The sequence below is a fragment of the Sphaerodactylus townsendi genome, linkage group LG03, assembly GCF_021028975.2.
Source record: "Sphaerodactylus townsendi isolate TG3544 linkage group LG03, MPM_Stown_v2.3, whole genome shotgun sequence".
In the NCBI taxonomy this organism is placed as follows: domain Eukaryota; kingdom Metazoa; phylum Chordata; class Lepidosauria; order Squamata; family Sphaerodactylidae; genus Sphaerodactylus; species Sphaerodactylus townsendi.
In genome coordinates, this window is record NC_059427.1 from 125,685,969 (window position 1) to 125,708,016 (window position 22,048).

The 22,048-nt window shown below is 44.6% G+C and overlaps 1 protein-coding gene across 1 annotated transcript in view; it reads left to right on the forward strand.

Annotated features, from left to right (window-relative positions):
• The window catches only part of PGS1 (phosphatidylglycerophosphate synthase 1), a 38,873-nt gene that overhangs the window by 11,196 nt on the left and 5,629 nt on the right, over positions 1 to 22,048 (forward strand). Inside the window, exons 2-8 of the mRNA XM_048489795.1 lie at positions 1,006 to 1,195; positions 2,417 to 2,494; positions 4,579 to 4,678; positions 5,276 to 5,465; positions 5,951 to 6,129; positions 10,891 to 11,421; positions 21,352 to 21,500. Coding sequence (XP_048345752.1) covers positions 1,006 to 1,195; positions 2,417 to 2,494; positions 4,579 to 4,678; positions 5,276 to 5,465; positions 5,951 to 6,129; positions 10,891 to 11,421; positions 21,352 to 21,500 — 1,417 coding nt within the window. The remainder of the gene's footprint in view (positions 1 to 1,005; positions 1,196 to 2,416; positions 2,495 to 4,578; positions 4,679 to 5,275; positions 5,466 to 5,950; positions 6,130 to 10,890; positions 11,422 to 21,351; positions 21,501 to 22,048) is intronic.

Here is a 22,048-nt window from a genome sequence, read left to right on the forward strand (position 1 = left end):
AGAATTATCCCCCCCCCCCCCCGGTTCTCTTTTGTTTTTGTACCCTTCCTAAAATGTCACTCCAGGTTGCCAAAATGCCAGGTCCTAGAAACTGGATATAGTGATCTGTCTATTGCTTTTCAGTAGCTAGATCCTCACTTTCCTGCTTTTCAGTAGCTAGATCCAACTATGGGAAAATTGATGGGCTTGTAGGACCCACATGGAGGGTCAAGTGGATCAGTTGGGTTACAGCAAGGTGGAAGGGAGCAAAAATGCCTGGTTCTTCTACTGGTAGAAATCCACTGGGGTTAAAGAGGAGAACCATTTTATCCCCTTTCCCCTCCTCACTGCAGCTCACCAGCAATGTGGCTCTTATTCCACATGGGCCCCACAACTTCCGGAATCGGTTTTTCTGGGATTGTAAATGACTGCAAGCCGAAAAAGTGGCAGAAAAGTGGGGAGCATCCTTGCAGCAGTGGATTACTAGATTCAGTTAATTGAGTTCTGAAAAAGATAAGATTTTTTTTTACTGTAGCGCTGCTGTAGCTGAGGCTGGCATCCTTTCTAGTCAAAGTGCAAAAAACCTTCCTGTAATGTCTACCAAAAAATATAAGGGCAAGGCTTGGCCAGACGCACTGGGAGTAAGCAGAGCCACAGTTACCTATGTCAGTCTCTTGGGCAGAGAACTGGTCTGCCAAGCATGTCTGCCTGGTGTGGCTTACTTCTGCTGTATTTGTTATATTTTGTTATATTCCGCAATGCTGGTCACCGTTATAACTTTTCAAGTAGCCCTTCCCCCTTAGCCTTGAAGGGAAGTTATTGACATAGTGGTCTGGTCTGCTTTCCGCCTTCAATATGGCATTTCACTTCCTGGCAAAAATGACAATAGCTGTGACTAATGGAGGTTAAAGGCAGATGCAGAATGTAATCTTCCGATAAATGCAATAGTTTCAGCTGGACCCCTTTACTCATACGTCTGTAGGCTGTTTCAACTCAAGCAACTTACCCGCTTCTTTCTCCTGTTAGGTCATCATGGCTGCTGCTGGCTCCACTGCTGTCTCCTACTGTTCCTCAGTTAACAGCGCCACCTTGTTGCCTCTGCCCGGAGGGATCTCATAGGTTTCAGTGGATCAGAAACTTGGTTCCAGAGTTTGGGATTGCCAGTTCCCATGTCAAGGTGCTTTCGTCCCCGAGTGAATTCTATGAACTCATGAAGGTGATTGGTGTGCCTCTAACCTGTGTGCTGCTGAGGGTGGGAAAAAGAGATAGGAGTCAAGGGTTGTGTCTGGCATTGTCTTTCTCTCATCCCGTTTAAAAGTGGTAACCTGCTGTTTCAGAAGGGCCCAGCTGTACTCCCGTGCCCTTTTAAAACTGCATTCTCAAAGTAACTGGGACGATAACTTATGGAGCAAGATAATCTTGCCTTGCCATTCCTTAATGCAGGTATTAGTATGCCCTGCCGCTACTGAATAGTGATTCTTAGGTTCTAAAGTCAGAAACGGAAGGTAAGCAGGGAAACCCCTTTTGTCAGATTGTGTGTCTTTTCCTTCTCTTTAAGGCAAAACAGGTCATAGTTCAGAGATTAAACTTATGCTTTGCATGCATTCCCTTTGCTTAATTCCTGGCATCTCCAGGTTTTTTTTAAGCCCTGAATTTGTGATACCAAGACTGGAAAAGATCCTTGCCTGAAACTCTGGACAAATTCTGTCCGTCGTAATGGATGAGGCTGGCTAAGAGGACCATTGGGTTGGCTTTGCTTAAGACAGTTCCATATGTTAAAACTCAGACCCTTTAATTGAAGTGGATGGGAACGCTGCTTTGTCCACTTGCATCTAGAGACATGACATGCCTTACTGCCTCATGGACAGAACAAGAATTTTCCTCTCTCAGCGTATTACAAAAACAACTTTGTTGGCAGGATCAGAATAATTGAAGAAAGTGTGATATTGGGGGAATCCCAGTACTTTGCCCTGTGAAGTTAAGTTGGCACAGAATGTAGCTGCCTGGGTGTTGGCATATAGTAAATATACCTTCCTTTAACTTCCTGCTTGGATCTGAGCACTACAGTTCCTTAATGCCTTGCAAGCTTTGGTTTGTGGCTTCCTGGTAGGCAATTTTGTAGTGCTCTGTTCCTCCTAAGTATACTGAACTTTTGTTTTCTACAAGGGTCTCTGGACAAGGAAGCATGCTTGATTTTTCTAATGGAAGATTATTGCCTGCTTGAAAATTAGTGGCTTTCAAGACGTTTGTTTCTGAGCATGTGCTGAAAAAGTGTCCCTTTACAACTCAGTAACCATCTCCATCTCCTGTTCAGTTGTGGGTAGGTTTCCTCCTCTTTCATGTAGGTTTGATTCCAGATAGGGTAGATGGGATTGAGTGTCCCTTGGGGAGTACCTGTGGTGAAAGATCAGTGAACTTAACCTTTTCTTTCCCTCAGGGACAGATAAAGATGGCCAAGAAACGGGTGGTGCTAGCTTCGCTCTACCTTGGAACAGGACCTCTGGAGCAGGAACTAGTAAGTGTTGGTGCCTGAAGCGGGGGATTCATAAGCTTGAGAAGCAGCTGGATAGAGGTGCTGCAGGCATATTTTCCTCCTGAAGATGTTGTGAATTAAGATTGTAAAATAAAAATTCAGCAGCCTCACTAGAATAATGAAGGCAAGGCAAGCTGTGCAAACTGCAATGTTACAGTACTGCTAGGAGTTAAGTTAGATCACATGGATTCGCCATGGAACAGTTTTCCACATCCTGCCTCTATTTAGACATTGCAAACACAGGTGGGCCCAAAAGTGGTTTATTGTGGTTGTCCTCTCCCTTCCCAGTTAAAGACTGAGTGGTTTCAAGACCCAGTTTGCTATGACATCTGAATGTGGGTGTCTGGACAATTTGGAGTGTTTCTTCACACAAAGCAGGCCTCTAGGTTGTGATTTAATCCTGTTTGCGTTGGAGGCACAACCAGCCAGGTTCATGCCCATCACAAACTTGTTTGTTCATGGTGGCTGAATGCAGCTTCTGGCGTTGCCCTGAATAGCAAGCATGCCTTGTGGAGATGCTAGCGTGTTTTGTTTGCAGTGAATGTCAGCTAAGAGTGCTGTATCCTATAACGCTTTAAGCTTTCTGATAGTCTTTACTTTTGACTGGTGCGGAATTTGGGGAACAAATAACTTGTCTGTAGTGTGCATTGAGGCCACTATTACAAGCACATTGTGACTATGATCCAGTAAGACACAGGCAAAGCTCACTGTAAAGCATACTCTGTGACAGTGATGGTGGCAAAGAAACAACACTTTTCTGCCACCCTTGTGTCTACGCAATGCAAGCCAGCAGAGCTGTTCTAGATGGTTAGAGGTCTTTTGGAATTGGCCTACAGGAAAAGATGGACTGCTTGGTGTGATCGTTTTACTCAGGATCGCTACATTAGCAGTGATAGTCAGATGGTGCCAGAGCACCCTTCTGTCCAGTTGTTTGGGGTACCTTTTATTCAATCTGAGGAAGTGGGCAGGATCCCTTGAGGTTTGAGGCCTAACGTCTGTATGTTTGATCCTAGCTGGCCAAATGTCTGGTGGAACAGGTCTGTCTTACAGGCCCTGCGGAAACTCTGCAAGTCCCGCAGGGCCCTGATCTCTTTAGGGAGCCTGTTCCACCAGGTAGGGTCCAGGGCTGAAAAAGCCCTGGCCCTCAAGAAGCCAGCCTGGTCATTTTGGGGCCAGGGATCACGAGTAGGTCCTCCTCCGAGGTTTTGGTTCAGAAACAAGGTTTTGGTGCAAAAAGGGTTCATTTCGATGGAATTTCTGTTTTTGTTTGAGTTGCACAAGTGTGCAGTTGTACTGTTTTGTACCACAGAAAACTGGAGAAATGGCAAGGAGTGTTCTCCCTTTAATCCTTGGGTTCTGCTTCTTGAAGTTCTGCGAGATTTGATGGACAATTGTTGAAGTGAAACCCTGATTTAAGGACAACAACATCCTAGTCAGAATGGAGCCCTCATCCTTACCTGTGATCCCCAAGCTGTTTTCTCTGTAGTTGGTTATCCTTTGTTTGTGTATCGTTTGTTTGTGTATCGTTAAGAGTATTCTTATCAGAGCAGCTCAAAAATAGAAGGAGGAAGGGAAGGGATTGTCTGAGAATGACCAGTGTACTATTAGAATAGAAAAGTTTAAGAATAGGGCTCAGCAAATCAATGCTCTTTGTACATTCAATGCTACTGTGTTTCTCCGAAAATAAGGCCTACCCCCAAAATAAGCCCTATTATAATTTTTCAGGATTTTTGGAGGATGCTTAAAATATAAGCCCTCCTCCAAAAATAAGCTCTACCGGTAGTTACAGATCACGATTCGTGGACAATGTGTTCCCTGCCAATGAGAATGCAACTTGTGTCACACGTGAAGGGGAAGCAACGGGTTGCCGAGAACCCGCCTTAATGAATTGTGAAGGTATCATATTTTCCCTAAAATAAGCCCTACTGCATCTTTTGGTGCAAACATTAATGTAAGACCCTGTCTTATTTTTGGGGAAACACAGTATGCTTTTATACATCTTATGTCAGGAATGTGACACACCCTGGGAACTGCCTTGTGCTTTCATGCCTCTCTTCTTCCTTCAGGTGGACTGCATTGAAACAACTTTGGAAAGATCCTTACAGGCGTGTGATTCTTCCAACCTTAGCGTGTCCATTCTGTTAGACTTCACAAGGGGATCGCGGGGTAAGAGTATGTGTTTGGTCATGACCTCTGCTGATTCGGTTGTACTGGGCCAGTTAAGCAAATTGGATGTCTCTGCTCAAACGAGCCACTCCAGTCCAGATTAAGAAAGTTTGGTATCAGTAACAAAAAGCCAAAACGGAGAAGACTTCCTTTCTGTAAACTTTCATATCTGGCCTATATTGTACAGCCAGATTACTTCAGTTGTCCTATTAGGAAAAATATTCCTGAATATGGTAGCCAAGGATAGGTTTTGGGATCCCGTTTCTCTTCCTTCCTTGTGCTTCCCCATGTCACATTAGATGGCAGTATTGGGAGTGGAAATCCTCCTGCTGCTGTGAACGTTACTGTAGCTTTCAGAGGATATGTACATGTCAGTCCTGATGGGCAGAAATTATCCACTGATGAATTTGAGCAATGAAGAAATAAAGATGATAAAACATGGTTTAAACATATCCCTGCATTGAGCAGGGGGTTGGATTAGATGGCTTGTCTGTCCCCTTCCAGCTCTATGATTCTGTGAAACAAGCAGCTGCTTGCTAAATAAAGACCGTGTACTTTTGGGAGCTCCTGGCGAATCTGCATTACTCTCTCATTTAGGGGCAAAGAACTCTCGGACCATGCTCCTTCCGCTCCTGAGGAGGTTTCCAGAGCAGGTCCGTGTCTCCCTCTTCCACACTCCTAACCTCCGTGGTCTTCTTCGACTTTTGATCCCCGAGCGATTCAATGAGACCATTGGGCTGCAGCACATCAAGGTTTATCTCTTTGATGATAACGTGATCTTGAGCGGGTGAGTCCCCAGTGCAAAGAAACAATTGCTTCGGTTGAACGTTCAGAAATGTTGTAGTCCTCAGAAAAGTGCGGAGGGAAAGCATCTTAGCTGGAGCACGCTACAAATCTCGCCGCTTGCTTTAGAGTAGGAGTGTCAAACTCACAGCCCTCCAGGTGTTCATGAACTACAATTCCCATCAGTCCCTTCCAACATGAGCATTGGCTATACTGGCAAGGGCTGATGGGAATTGTAGTTCATGAACATCTGGAGGGCCGCGAGTTTGACACCTGTGCTTTAGAGGCAGATAGTTTGCTTTTGTTGCATTACTTTGCCACTGCTGTATTTTTTTCTATCTTAGCTGAGTGGTGTTAGGGAGGAGGGACGTGGGGAAGACTTGGCAGTCTTTGGCTACATATTGCTACGGATGTCTTTTCTTAGTTGCTCCTGATATGGTTTAGGAATGCTTTTTACATTGCCATTCTTGCCGTTTTTTTTCCCTGTAGGGCCAACTTGAGTGATTCCTACTTCACCAACCGTCAGGACCGCTACGTGTTCCTGCGAGATTCCCCTGAGATAGCTGACTTCTTCACTGAGCTGGTAAATGCTGTTGGAGATGTTTCCCTGCAATTACAACAAGATAATACAGTCAAGGTTGTGGATGGGATGGTCCATCCTTATCAAGGTAGGAGGACCACCGTGTTAACACTATTTGGTTGGTGTTGCATATCCCTTCAGCACCCCAGTAAACTCCGATGTTCTCCAGCCGAGGCAGGCATTCTGTTTGTGCTCCTCTGGCATTTCCAAAAGGGAAAATCTCTGTAGACAGAAAAGTTCTAGAGCTGTGGAGAGGTATGTACTTTGCATGTAGAAGATTTGTCTGAGAGCTTGGATAAGTGTGCCAGTCAGAGTATTGAATATTGAAGGTGTGGTGGGTTGTCCTCTGCTTGTAAGACGTGTTTTATTAATGAACTGTGGCTCCTTCCTGAAGGATTGTTAGCTAGGCCTCTGAGCCTGCCTGTTTTGGGTGGTCAGGTGGGATCATTGATTGCATGAAGGAGGAATTAATGTCATCCTGCACCTGGAAGTTGAGATTGCCTCATTGGCAACTAGCTATTGGAGTAACATTTTCTGGAGATTAGCATATCCTCAGGGCTGTGACACATGGAGATGGGCTTAAATATAACAGAAAGGGGTTATTCTAATGGACGGCATTGTAATTGAAGTCCGTATTCTTCGGATGTATCCCATAGATAGCAAAAGTAAGATTAAGTATCTGATTGCTGGATGAATTCCATGGTAATTAATAGCTTTGCAGCTTTGCATTTAAATGTTTCCTGGAAGGGAAGATTTTTTTTAAAAAAAGCAAACTCCTCTCAGCAATTATAAACAAAATCCACATAATAGGTTTTATTGAAGCTAAGCAAAAAGGCCAGCTCATTGTGCAAGCTTTCCTTACCTCTTCGCCAGGCTGGATGTTAAAGTGGAGAATCGGGGAGGAAACAAATTTTTTAAACATATTTTTAGGCCATAGTGTTACTGCCTCTGTCTGCATCCTGCATGGATTGCTTAGCTGACTGCAGGCTACGGGGCAGGGCCAGGTGAAATCGAACTGTGTCCCTGGCATGCTGGAATGAGGCAAAAATGGAAGCTGTGTGGTCAAATATATAAAAACCAATACTTGATCAAATGTCCCTCAGATCTCAGAGGAAATGCACAAGTTCTTTAATAGGTTGAGATCAAAAGAAAAGTGTTGCAGTCCTTATGTTGACAATACTGCTGCACCAAATAGTCGATATGCAGGCAAGTTACGGTCGCATTACCTGGTGAGGTTTCTCGGATTCTTTTTCTTCCAGTTAAAATATCTCTTTCTTCAGTGCCTAAACTGTGGCGTTCACAAAGTAGTCTTAAAAATGGATAGCCTTGATAGTCTGCAGCCGAGTTCGAGAACAAAATACCAGTGTTTATGCAATATTTGCTGAAGAACTTGTGCATGGGCATGCATATGCTGGTTGTGATCATCTCCTTTTGGTGAGAATGGTTCTTGTGTAGCTCATTTGCTGTGGGAATATTTCCCCTGCGTTAAGAGCATAAATAAAGCTAATCTCATTTAATATAAAGGGTGAGATGCTGAGACGTCACCTTCCCCTGGGAGATACCTTCCAAGCACTGCCAACTCTGGAGGCATCTTCCCGGCAACAGGCTTACTGAGATTTCTGTGCTGATCTGGTGAGAGGTTCAGAAAAGCAGATGCTGTAGGAGTAGGTAGACTGGCGAGTAGGTGGGACTGTAGAGTATTCCTGCTCTAATTTGAAAGACAAACGTGCCAGACAAAAAGCTGAAATTATTTCTGGTTTATCTAGTAGCATCCCCAAGGCTGGTTTTGCTGCTGCCTCCCATTTAATCTAATTACTGAGCTTTTACTGCATTGTTCATCTTTGTCACTCACAGAGTGTAAATTCAGATGATGAGATGACAGGTGCAGCTTGGTATACGTGGAACCTGTCTGGCAGTGTGTGGGGGCTGTTTTGGCACCTGCCCAAGTTGAAACCAAATTTTTCCACCTGAAAGTATATGTGTATTTTTCTGTTCCACCTTGTTTTGCTTTGTTTCACGTAATGCCTTCTGCTAGCATTTTGCCTTGACCCTTGTGCACAAGGAAGAGGGACGTGCATTCTTCAGAAGATATTTAGTGCTTAGAGCAGTGTTAAATGTTACTTGTAGCTTCCTCAAGACCAGTGGTTCTCAACCTTCCTAATGCCACGACTCTTTAATACAGTTCCTCATGTTGTGGTGACCCCCCAACCCTAACATTTATCTATTTTACCAATGCAGAGAGTCTTAGGCGACCCCTGTGAAAGGATCGTTCGACCCCCAAAGAGGTCCCGACCCCCAGGTTGAGAACCACTGCTCAAGACAGAAATGAAGGATTCTTTCCGTTTCTCTTGAATGGTGGAAGGGTTGAAAAGTTGCAGGATCTTCAAAGGAGGTTCAGAATAATTGTCCCTCATTGGAAAGGGGAATAATCTTGTGGTTCTGCTGTCCTTACTAATGTTAGGTATCTAGCCCAGTCTTAAAGTGAAATCATAGCATTACTATTCTAGAAATGGGCAGTGCAGCATCACTTAAAACAAATTGAAAGTCACTTTTCGCTGTGACAACTCAGCTCTACAGGGCTAAAATTTGGCTGGAATTTGGTGAGCAAAAAAATTCAGGCAGCTTTGTTATTTCCTGAAATTCAAATACCGAATATACTTGTGCATAAGTCGACTCTTTCAGCCCTTTTTTAAGACTGAAAAATGCCCCCCTCAACTTATACACGAGTCAGTGATTCCCCACCCCATGATATCCCCCCACACACTTACTTTAACAAACAAAGTGGGGGGCAGGGGGGCGCCTGAGGGCACCGAGCAGGGAACCCCCTCTGCCCCAGGGAGAAGGTGGCTGCCTTCTCCTTGGGGCAGAGGGGGAATGGCGGCGGCGCCCTGTTCTGTGCCACTGGCTGCTGCATTTCCCACCCTCGACTTATACACGAGTCAATAAGTTTTCCCAGTTTTTTGTGGTAAAACTAGGTGCCTCGACTTATACTCGGGTCGACTTATACATAGTATATATGGTAACAGCAAGAACATAGAACCGAATAACAGCAAGAGCATAGAACAGCAAGAGCATAGAACCACAAACCTATAAGCTGGCGGCTTCGTTGTTTCTCAAAATTATTTCTAAGGCTTGATTTTGTTAAAAGGGTATGTGATCTTGTGGGGGTGGGGAAGTGTTTTTAAAAAGTGTTTTGGAACTTCATCAGCGTATAGGTGAGTCCGAAATTGGTAGGTAGCTCAAAACCTCTTTGTGGACAGAGAGGAAAGGTGGTAAAATGCTGAGGTGATGGAACGGACTGTATCATACAACAGCCGCGGGAGAAGGAGGAGAAGGAGGATCACGGAGCCTCACATTTGGAATGCTTCACTGGAAGCAAAAGAGGAGATGGAATTTTTCTTCTTGTGGTCGTTTTCTGTTTGCATCAAGTTTTTTAAAACGTAAAGTTCCGTTCGAAGCTGGAATTGATCCCTGTAGTCCAAAGCAGTGCAGACCCCTCTACCCCTTCAGGGTTGTGTGGATCATTAAAGAGATCCATTTGTCACACAGTCAGAGCGGGAGTCGAAAATAACTCCTGGTTTCTGTATTTTCAGGGTGAGAGTGGTCATCAGTATGCTTGTATGCAGCTGGAGGCCTTTTGCACTGGGCACAAGCTAAGACAATTAGAATGTGTCAGGAAGTTGTAAAGTCACAGCCTTGTTTTTGGAGTGTGATGTGGTTGTACCATAGAGTGAGTGGGAGGTATGTTGTATGGTGCAGAAGACTAGGATATTTGAAGAAGTGTGTATATGTAGAGGTCTTGAATCCCATTTATCTCAGAAGCAGACTTCAAAAGCAAAAGAAAGCAAATATACCTTTTCCACAGTTCAGTGAGCAGATAGGATTCACCATTTATAGGTGCCTCCCTGAAATGAAATTAGACATGGCTTTCTTGCATATACCTTTGCAGTATATGGAACAAAACAATTAATGACAAATGATTCTTGTGTTGAAGGGATTCTGCCAGCAACATAGACAATAATGCAGTATGTATACCCAGTCGAGCTGCATTTGAAAGACATCTCATGATAACGAGGGCATATTGATCATATGCAATTAGCAGTTATCTATCTGCCATGCTGAATTCTGCCACAATGCATAGATATGTCAAAAGAGAATTATCATTTGATAAAACAGGAAGTTTGAAAGCTGATTACAGTTTGTCAAGGGCTCAGCAGCTCTTCTGGCTAATTGATAATCAGTGAGGAAACCCACGATAAAGTGTATAATTTTGTGTCAGTTTTGTTTCTTAATTTCAGAAGTCTGATGTTGCCCTTCAACAATGTTTGTTAAATAGTAGCGATTCATTTTGAGAAATGTGTCGTTTGAATATGTTTTGTGAAATTCAGATTTTAACAAACACAAGCCATGCTTGTGACACAGTGTGAAACAGACTTCCCTCTGTGATAAACCTCTGAAGATGCCAACCACAGATGCAGGCGAAACGTTAGGAACAAGATCTACCAGACCATGGCCACGCAGCCCGGAAAACCCACCACAACCAAACACAAGCAATGCTTATTGCCACTAGAATTTAAAAACACATCCAGCTTTAAAAAATAAGCTTTTGTTTTTTACCCAGTTCTTCCTGTGAGTTACTCTTTATTTGGAAGAAATAGCAGACACTATTCAGAAGGTCCAGTGCTACTGGACACAGGCTTCATTTGGGATACACATTTTCCTCCCCCTGTCATGAAAGCTAGATCATGTCAGGACTCCTGGCATTTGGGAGTGATGCTGGTATTCCTTTGGTTGATCCCTTTATAGTTTCCCTACAGTTACATAACATTGTTTTCACTTATAACTTCAGGAGACAAGATGGCCTATTGCGAAGCAGCAAATAAAAGAGTGATGGAAGTGATCGATTCTGCAAGGACACGGCAAGAGTCGCTCCACACTCAGACTTTCCACTGCAACCAGCCAGAAGAGATCCCGCCATCCAGAGACCCAAAGGCAGATGGGGACGGGCCGCCTGAACCAGACACATGGATTTATCCACTCATACAGATGAAACCTTTTGGGATTCAGATAGACGAGATTATTACAGAAACCCTCCTGATGGAAGCTGAACGAGGCGCCAGTGTGTTTCTCACCACGGGCTACTTCAACCTCACTCAGGCCTACATGGACCTGATTCTAGGCACAAGGGCAAAATATCAGATTCTCCTAGCCTCGCCAGAGGTGAATGGGTTCTTCGGGGCCAAGGGAGTGGCAGGCGCCATTCCTGCAGCTTATGTTCACATTGAACGGCAGTTCTTCAGTGAAGTGTGCTTTCTGGGTCAGCAAGAGAGAATCCGACTGCAGGAATACTCTAGGAGCGGGTGGACATTCCATGCCAAAGGTGAGATGTTGTCAGGGTGAAGGACAGAGAGCCTAAGGTAGCTTACCAATTGAGGCGGCTGAATCTAAAGATTTGGTTGATGTATTTAATTCTTTTTCAGTATTCTGCATCTGTTTAGGCGAGGGGCTCTTGGAATTGTGTACGTTTTCATGGTAAGGTCCTAACTCAGAAACAGTATCTTTTCTTCTTCATTTGTTTGTTTGTGGATATTGGAATTGAGAATGTTAGTAGAAATAGGCAATAGTCCCAGATGCCGCTGTTGTGGCAACATTTCATTTTTGGCTTTGTCATTTGGTCTAAGACCTTTTTCATTCCCTGTTGCAATTATGTAGGCGCGTGGAAAGACTAGAAATTGGCCACCTGGCCTGATCTATGGAAGGATAACTGTAGGCAGGTGGAATATTATTTAGTAATTGCTAGCCCCTGTGCTGTCCTGACCCGGATAGCCTAGACCAGGGGTAGGGAACCTGCGGCTCTCCAGATGTTCAGGAACTACAATTCCCATCAGCCTCTGTCAGCATGGCCATCTGGAGAGCCGCAGGTTCCCTACCCCTGGCCTAGACTAGTCGTATCCTGTCAGATCTCAGAAGGTAAGCAGGGCTGACCTTGGCAAATAATTGGTTGTGAGAGCTCCAAGGAATGCCAGGGGTATGAGGCGTAGGCTGGCAATGGCAAACCACCTTTAAACATCTCTTGCCTTAGAAACCCCATCAGGGGTTGCCATGAGTTAGATGTGATTTGCCAGCAATCTCCTCCCCCCGCCCCCCCACACACATTCCTGTTGCTAGCCCCTTTCCGTCCTTTTCTGAAGCAGCTTGGAGGTAAAGGAGAATGGAGGGAAGATAACAAAGCCTTCAATTGAAGTAATGAACTTGTACGGGAAATGTGGGGGAAATGCTGAGTCTGGATTCCTTAGAAAAAGCCTCTCCTTTCATTGGTGAATCCTGACTGAATGCTTCAGTTAGTTCACGTCCTTACCTGGCTTTTTATGGGGAATAGAGAAGGACACGCTTTGTAAAAGGGGTAGAAGAAGAAGAAGAGTTTGGATTTATATCCCCCCTTTCTCTCCTATAAGGAGACTCAAAGGGGCTTACAATCTCCTTGCCCTTCCACCCTCACAACAAACACCCTGTGAGGTGGGTGCGGCTGAGAGAGCTCTGAAAAGCTGTGGCTAGCCCAAGGTCACCCAGCTGGCATGTGTGGGAGTGCACAGGCTAATCTGAATTCCCCAGATAAGCCTCCACAGCTCAGGTGGCAGAGCGGGGAATCAAATCCGGTTCCTCCAGATTAGAATGCACCTGCTCTTAACTACCATGCCACTGCTGTATGGATGTTGGTGACACGGGCGGGATTGGAGACCAACAAGTCATAGGTGTCTAGCATTATCTCAAGTGATGTAGAAATTGTAGGGCATCTGTGTAAATAGTATGATGAATATTCACTGTAGCAGGCTTTTGTAGCCCTTACTCAAAGTCTGACACATCCTCCAACTCTGGAGATACCGGTATCAACTGTCTAGGTTCCCTGGCAATGAAGGTAACTGCAAGTGTTTTTCCAGCCCTTTTTTGATCTAGTGTGAGCTCCAATAAGTGATCCTCATGGTATGATATGAAATTGAACCACATTTCCATTCTCATGTCACGTGAGGCCATTGAGACTAACCCCACATCTGACGGGAATAGTAGGTGTCTCCGCCTGAAGCTTCCTACGTGCTGTTGCTGTTCTTGTCTCAGCCCTCCACGGCTCTAACTTTATGCAGAGAGTGAAGTCTTGCAAGGTAGTGTGATTAGTCTCGATCCCTTGCTGGAACTTCCAGGGCAACAATAAACAGCCTCTTCCCTGGAGTGTGTATTAGCTCCCATAGTTAGCTTGCTGTTGTGAGCAGTACAAATTGGATTAGAGCTAACTGAGCAGGCTGCTGTTCCCATGAGCCTGTCCCAAAGGTCATATCCCAACAGGCTGCTGTTCTGCTGGAATCTGGGCTTGTGTTTGTGTGAGCCTCCTGGCCGTTAATGATTATGGAAATGCTGCTATCTTCCCTGCCTTCTTCCTGCAGAGCTGCTGGGAAGAGGCTGGAAGGGGGTGGGGGGGAGAGAGCTGCTGACCAAGCCTTTTCTCTCAAGGAAACATTCATGTCTTTATGCACTGATGTGCAACCACAGTCATGAGAACTACCCTGGGATGGGGCCACACAGATAAGAGTGGTGCTTCTGACAGCACTCATTCTGAGAAGTCTGCTGTCAGCAGTCCTTTCAAGTGGGGATAGGCACTGGATGTCAGATTGGCATCTTTTGACTTCCAGCAGCTGGAGGAGGGACCAGAAATGCAACTCTTCTCAAGGCTGCCCTTTATGTCTAGGCTGCTTTAACTTTTTCCACCCAAGAAGCAGTGGTGCAGAGCAGTAGCAGCAGCCGCACCTGAGAGGACAGCAACCAGTCTTGCCAACATTGTAGCATAGGATAATACAGCTTGCCCAAACTAGTGTGGAAGCATTGAGGGCTGTCTTCAAGTCAAGCAACAGGAGATGAAATGGCAGCCTAAAACACATTGTGAAGTTGGGAGTATTGCTGACATTAGAGCTGTGAAGGGTTTTTTTTAAGCTGTAAAGGGCAAAAACGAACATTTGGGGAACATCTGAAATGCAGACAAAACATATTTTCGTTTCGGATCTGCTTAAGTTGGTGTTGAAGTGACTCGCCTTCCCCGGTCATTGCAGTGTTCATGTTCTGCATGCTTTTTTGGTTTATGCAGGTCCTGTAGCTCCAGACATAATTTTTCTGGGTGTCAGAGGGACCGCTGGGGGGAGGGGAATGTAGAATCTTTACAAGCATCAGAAGATAAACACGTTTGCAGTTTACCAGCGGATTTGAGAGTTATATCTGTAGCCTATAAGAATTGTAATTTCCTAGTCCTGTAGACTTACTTAGTTACTGAACAGCATTTTGGGAGAGGCGGGTAACACATTTGAAAACTCTGCCTTAAAAACCATTTCATTCATTCTAAGAAGAGTTACTAAGAAGAGTTACGAGAGTTACTTTTTTGGCGTTCCACATTAAAAAGCCCCTGGGGGAAAAGGCCCCCTCCCCAGTGGTTTCTAGTTTTTGTTTGTTTCGTTCCACTCTTCAACTGTCACATCTCTAACTGAAAGAAATAGTGACCCAGGACTCGAAGCTGGAGCATCTGGATCATTGTACCTTCCTCACTACAAATACTTGTTGCAGCTTGGAACTGCGGTTGAAGACGACATCCCTTTCAGTGAGCACCGGCTGAGTAAGCTTACTGGAACTCTTTAACCGGCAGCGCTGTTGCATGTTCAGTTCTCCAAATATAGTTAGGTTACATTTCAGCATCCTCTTTTCCTGTATGTTGCAGCTGAGGAGTGTTTAAGGATTCCTGTGTGGGAAGCAAGCTGTTGAAAGGCTGGGGTGGAAGAAAAGAGTCATGGGCAGTTGTGAAGATTCTTAGCGCTGAGAGACAAGTGTGGTAGGGAATGGGCTTGGGAGCTGTGGCATTGCTGTCAGTTAATGCAATTGAGTCGGAAGCAGGCATCACTTAGGACCTTGATAATGCTTCTTTATTGGAAATGAACGAGGACTGAGGAGTTCTCCTAGAAGGGTGAGTCACGGTGTGAGCAACGTTAACCTGGCGTTGTCACTAAGCCAAGGCCAGCAGCCTGCCAGCCTTTTCCTCTTCCTCTGTGGCACGGTAAAGAGAATGGAATGTGAACCGACTGCCAGGCAAACCATAGCAGGCACCCAAACATTCTTCCCGGCTCTGCACGGCTTCATCATTTACTGTCCATGTGGGCATCTGCTTGAGCCAGCATGGCACTGGCAGTTTCCTCTGACAATAGTCCTGATGTACAGAGAGAAATGTGATGAAAGGTAATTGTGGGGATATTTAGAGCTACAAGAAACACTTGTGGGTTGGGCTATCAGCCACTGTACTGGACGCGTCAAACCAGCTAAATCATTCTCCCTTTGAGGGAGGAAAAAGCAACAGCATTCTCTGAAGTTACTGAGACTGGGATGCAAAATAGGCATCACAGTGCAAGTTCAAACAAGGACACAGTAAATTGGGGAATGGAAGTCAGCACTCAAGGCTGTTACTCGTACGTGCAGATTGCCAAGAACAATGGGAATGGCGTTAGCCAAACACATGCTAGTAGCAGCAAGTCACTTTGAATCTGTAGCTACTTAACAACATAAACGGTGTCTACTAGATCTCTTAGATTTGGCTCAGGGTACATGTTAGCGGTGTTGCATTTCTGTCGTACGTGCTGCCCTCTGCTTGCATACTGTAGTAGATTGATCCTTAACCCATATTTTCTGGACTCACTTTTTAGGATTGCTTGTGATAGTTACTGCTGGTACATGCTTGAACTATCTTTAGATTCCTTCCCCCAAAGTACTGCTCAGTCAGTAAGACCTACTCATCTAGGGAAGCCTGTTGTCCTTTATGAGATACCTCATAGGACTTCTCACTGGTTATTCTGGGGTACCGCTTTCTGTTGTTTAGTGTGTGTCAGTGGAGAAAATAGAAAATGGCACCATTAACGTAGTAAGTGGCAGGTCTGCTCTGCTTTTGAGCTGTAAGATGTTAAGAAATAGTACAGTGGTAGAGGGTAGAATTCCAGGAACAGGGAAAGAATCAGTGACGCTTCTCCTTAAGTGACTCTCAGAGGGCTCATTGTTGTAATGGGAAAGGCTTCCATGTTAGGGATAAAGTCATGTCTGTATTAGAAATGTATTTATTGCTGAATGTAAGACCCTTCCTTTTGTTGGGTGTTCCACTGACCTGATGTGCTGCACTTGGCTGAAGTCTGCCACATTTGCTCATTCCAATAAAGGGCAGAGGTGAGGTGAGGGGGTGCCCCTCTGGAATTTTAATTAAGCCCAGGGAGCTTTCTTCCATGTGGTGCATTTAGTTTGTAAACGGGAACCTCCTTTGGTTGAAGTGTGTAATACAAGGTCCAGCACTTCTGCAGCACTGGACTGCTTTTCAACCAAGGCTTTTTAATGCTCATGGCTGATATTTGTGAAATCATACAATAAGTGTGTTGTTAACCAGTACTTGAATATCTGGGACAGTTAACTGTTACCACTCAGAAGGCAGGCTCTTACCACCCTGCCACCATATCCCAGGTAATTGGCTCATATGTGCCCTGTTCTGTCCAGGCAGCTGACTTGATTCCTGAGGTTACTGTAGAGTTTCTGACAGCTAGCATTGCCAACTGATGCAGTGGCGGAGCTACAAGGGGAAGGGGGGTGCGCCGTGCACTGGGCGCACACCTGGGAGGTGCGGAAGATCACCCCAGGCCCCTCCCCCGCCCCCCCACGGCCTGTTCACAGTACAGGCTAAAAACAGCCTGGAGAAGTATAGTTCCCAGGAGACCTTGGAGCTCACAAGGTCTCCTGGGAAGTATAGTTCCCATCAGGCCATTTTTAAGTTTGAACTGTGAATATTCCTTTTTTTCAGCCTGAAAAAGTTCTCGGAAAAGGAAAGGAACTAAGGTGAGTGTGGGAAGGGGGGGCACCGCAGGGGGGGGGGGACATGGGGGTGGAAAATGTAGACTGCGCACCAGGCACAGTTTGGCCCAGCTGCTCCTCTGAACTGATGTCATCCTGATGTCTGCTGGTCTGCATGTTAGATGGTTCTGTGGTTGGGGAGAAGTGTAAGGGTCCTGCCAGGGGCTGTCACCACAGTGTTCCTAAGGATATGGGGTTTGGCTACTGGCAGGGTAATTTCATTGAGGGGAATATTAGTGCCAAGCTAGTGAAAGAACTGCTGCATGAAGTCTTGCCTGAAAATCTGCACATGATGTCAGTCTAATGTTACGTCTTGCACCTGTTAATTAACTTTTCATGATACTTTTCTGGTGGGATCCTGGAAGCCAAACGAACTCATAGTCCTGTAATCCATCATAGTTCTTATTAGAGGCAAATCCATTGTTGTATATATTTAAACATAAGAACATAAGAACATTTCAAGTGTTTGTTTTTAGTGAAGGTGGGTTTTGGTTGCAGGTGAGAGAAGACCTTGCTTGTCCTCTGATGCTGATAGGCGGTAAGGGAGAGAGAGAGAGAGAGAGAGAGAGAGAGAGAGAGAGAGAGAGAGAGAGGATCAGCTGCAACTAAGACTTATCTTTACCAAAAGCAGATGTAGATATTTACACACATATGAAGGATATAATTTTACCAGTCTTGGTGGTGAGAGATTTAACAGGTTGGATTGAGGATAATGGAAGACATGGTAAAAAAAAAAAAGATCTGCAGTTCCAGAAAGTCAGATGTCTCAAATTCAGGTTCTCAACAGACATTTCCTCTTCTGGCTTTCCCCCCAACAAAAGAACCCTTTGAAAAACCTGTTTTTTCTGTTATTTCCTACTAGAAACTTGGTGATAATTCTTGCGCACACAGACAGAAAGAGATTTCTTCCCCTCAGCTTGCTTTTCTGATTAGCTGGAAATAAGTTCATTGATCACTGAGTTGCAGATTGAGCACAAAACCATATGGATTAAGTAAAGAAAAAATTTAACTTTTAAATTGGTGCATAAAAGTTACTTTATTTATTGTGCAATTTCTGTACTGCTCTTCTCCTACAAATGAGAAAATGCCGAGCAAGTAAATATGGATTCCGGTCAAACGTGGAACAAATAAAGAAATAAAAATATGGGCTGAATGTATCCTTTCCCCATAAAACCAAAGGTTTTCCTATGTATGTAAATAATGGTAGGCACCAAAATGTTGCCTTGTAGTGTCCTCAAGGGAAGGGTTGTGGCTCAGTGGTGGAACATCTGCTGAGGTTCAGTCCTCAAGCTATCTGCAGTTAAAAGGATCTGTTAGTAGGTGATTGAAAACCTCTGCCTGAGATCCTGGAAAGCTGCTGTCAGCCAGAGTAATCTTGATAAACTGAGGGACTGCCTGAGTGTAAGGCAACTTCCTGTGTTAACTTGAGTCCAGAAGGTAGGTAGATTGAAGGTTTCTTTTCAAAATGGATACCATGCCTTTCTTCCCCTCCTAAGGATCCCCGGCACCTTGAATTTGGTCTGGAAACAGATTGGAAGCCAATGTAGAAAGGCCACGACTAGAATGATATGGTTCTTACCACCCACTCCAGTCAACATCCTAATTGCCCATTCTGGGCCAAATGAAATTTCTCAGCACTTTCCAAGGGCAGAGCTTGTAGAGTGCATTATAGTCATCTAATCTAGATGTAACCAGGTCATTCGCCACAGTAGCCAGATCTTTTCTGTACAAGTCCCAGCTGGTGAAAGGTACTCCCGGCCACAGCTGCCACCTGCTCATCAAGCTGTAGGCCTGGGTCCATGTGCACTCCTAGATTACAGACCTATTCCTTTATGGGGGATGTACCCCAATCTAGAACTGATGATAACTTAAATGTCCTCTTTCGAGCAGCTTTCCTTTTGGGGGGATCAAGTATCAATTTAGTCGCCTGCATCCACTCCAAAACTGCCTCCAGGCACCTGTTCAGGTTTCTGCAGCCTTCCTAGGATCAGTGTAAGATAAGAGCCCAGTGTCATCTATATATTGAGGACAGTTCAGCCCAAATCTCCAGATGTTCTCATCCACTGGGTTCATATAGATGTTAAGCATAGGGGATAAGATGGAACCTTGCGGGACCCCGCAGGCCAGGGGCCAAGGAGCTGAGCAGCAGTCCCCCAACAACCCCTTCTGAAACCTACCCTCCATGTAGGACCAGAATCACCAGAGAATAGTGTTTGCCAATGCCAACACAGAAAGGAAGTCCACAACGGTGCCATGACTGATGGTATCAAAAGCTGCTGAGAGGTCCTGGAGAACTAATAGAACTGTACCTCCCCCATCCGTCTTTCAGTGCAGGACATCCAAGGCAACAGAGTCTGTTTCAGTTCCATAACTAGGCCTAAACCCAGGGTGGAAAGGATTTTAAAAAGTCTGTTGAGTTTATGCCTGTGAGGAGAAACCTAGCAATTGTACAAGTTATATATGGGTTCCGGTCAGACCAAAAAAAAAAAAAAAGGATATATACATTAGTGTATAAAAGAGAAGAAAATACAGGAAAAAGAATCAATATAACTGTTATTACAGGAACATAATCTGTCCTGGTATGGACTGAAAGAACAGCTATGGAGAGCATAATCTAAAAACATGTCGTCACTGTGGAGGGGTTAAATGATGAAAATATGAAGCTCTAGATCCTGCCTTGGGATAATTCCAAAATTTAGTGGCAGGCAGGATTTCCTAGCTGCAGACCAGAGATTCTCTATTTCTATATCTAGAAGTCTGCGTTTTAGTGTTTCAAAGTCATATGACTCTGGTATCATTAAGAGGGAATCGTAGGAAATGCTTATTGATTTAATCTTACATTCAATCAAACATAGCCAACTAGAAGAGGAATCCTCGGAAAGTATTAGAGTCACATATCTGAGAGAGTGGGCTCTTAAATGCAGATATAACCAAAACTTCAAGGTTATCAACAAAGCTCTGGTTTCTGTAGGCATACAGTTAGGTACTCCCAAAACCCATGGAAGGAATAGTGCTTGGCTGCATTCTACACAATAGTTAAATGTAATTCATATAGGAATGTCATAGAGTAGTTGAGAAACCAATTCGGCATTGAAGACCCAAATCGCTGCCATTATATACTGGTTTCCCTTGGTGTTAAACAATTGTATTCTATGTGTCGTAACGAATCTGAAGGAAGAATGTATTTTGCACAGGACCACTTGACAATTGGAGCTGCATTGTTTCAGAACTTTCAGTGACTACTCACAGCAGCGGCTTCCCTTGTCACTGTGGAAAGGTGTTGCAGTGGCTGTTGCAGTCAGTATGCCTTTCGATAGTGACAAGGGAGAGTTTGTTTTGAACTAGGCAACTGTTCCGGTAGATGGAATTCTAGAAGTGTGTTTCTCACTTTCTCTGGGGTGCCTTCCTTCTCCAGACGTGAGGGTGGCACAGAGTTGGTCGGCAATACTTAGTGCCAGGGGTATTCTAGCGCTGTTTGGCCTTGCACTGAATTATCATGTATGCTAAAAGATTTAGAGAGCAGAAGCTTCTGTAGAAGTGGCAGTTAGATCTGTTTGCTGATATGCAGGTACTGCTGCTGAAGGGGAAATGTTTTGCTCATGGAAGCAGTTGCTCTGATATGATCCATCAATGCTATGTATTTGGCTTCAGAGGAAATAAGCCCACACTGCTGCAGAAATGAAGTAGAGGGAAATGATATACCCCACTAAACTTTCCTTTCTCACTAGACATAGTGTGTAACAGACTTCTCTCTGTGATACACCTCTGAAGATGCCACCACAGATGCAGGCAAAACATTAGGAACAAGATCTACCAGACCATGGCCACACAGTCCAGAAAACCCACAACAACCAGTTGAATCCGGCCATGAAAGCCTTCGACAATACATAGAGGGAAATGAGTTTTAACACTGCTTTTGAAGGGTTGTAGCCTGCAGCCTAGGACTGTTTACAAACTTGGCTTCTCTGATGTGTTCTGTGTAACATTTTGGGGCCTATGCTGCAGGACTGGTGTTGCGATGGACCAAACACATAGCTTGCATTAGTTACTACTCTTGATTTTATGCTTATTATGACCAATTAGTAACAACAATGAACATGTCTCTCTATCATTAATCACATTGATGGGCGGGGATTACTTTACACAAACAGAGAAATCAGAGCCCCCAACAGTGTAATCAGGTATCCCATTAGGTACTTTTGACTTTGTCATTCTCAGTATGATGCTGGCTCTAAGGAAGTATCCATATTTCCTGGTTGCTTGCTTAGTGCCATGAAAGCTTTATTTTGCCTGTAAATATAACTAAATGCCTTTCGTGTGTGTTGTCTTTCAAGAGCTATTGTTTGAGGTTCATTGCTGCTGCTATGGTCACATTCTTTGTCTCTCGCATGTTTCCCTGCAGGCCTCTGGTTGTACCTGGCAGGAAGCAGCCTACCCTGCTTAACTCTGATCGGCTCTCCTAATTTTGGATACAGGTCGGTTCATCGGGACCTGGAAGCACAGGTTGCAATAGTGACAAAAAACAAATCTCTGCAGCAACAGTTCCATCAGGTGCGTGTCTTGTGGATTGACGGGGGGGGGGGGGGGGGGGGGGGGGGGCCAGTCAGAACTAACCAAAGGGAGATCCCAGTGATGGCAACATCTCAGCTATCGTGGGCCAGAAATGTCGTGGGCGAAGAGGCAGGCTGGTCTGGAGGAAGAGAAAGTAAATACAGGACTGGTGGAAAATAAAGGTTGTCTGGCTGTGATACATTTGCATACTTTCTCTGGTTTAGTGGTTGTTTTTGTCTGAGGAATCAGACATAGGGAATAGAAACCCTTTACAAGCTAAGGGCAATTTCTCCAAATATTGCCAGTAGCTTCTTGAGCTTAGTTAACTCTCTTTCATGTATCTTGTAGCAAGATTTAAAATTTCTGGCTGTCTGGTTGTTTTCTACAATTCTTAGGGAAGAGTTAGTCTGTGAACATTTTAACTAGCAAATCTCAACTTTCCCTTTATGTGTGTTCCTCTTGTGGGCTTTAATTTAACCGTTTTGTTTCTGATTTTTAAGGCTTTATAAAATAGTTTAAGGTTTTATAGTAATGCCCTTGTTGACTCC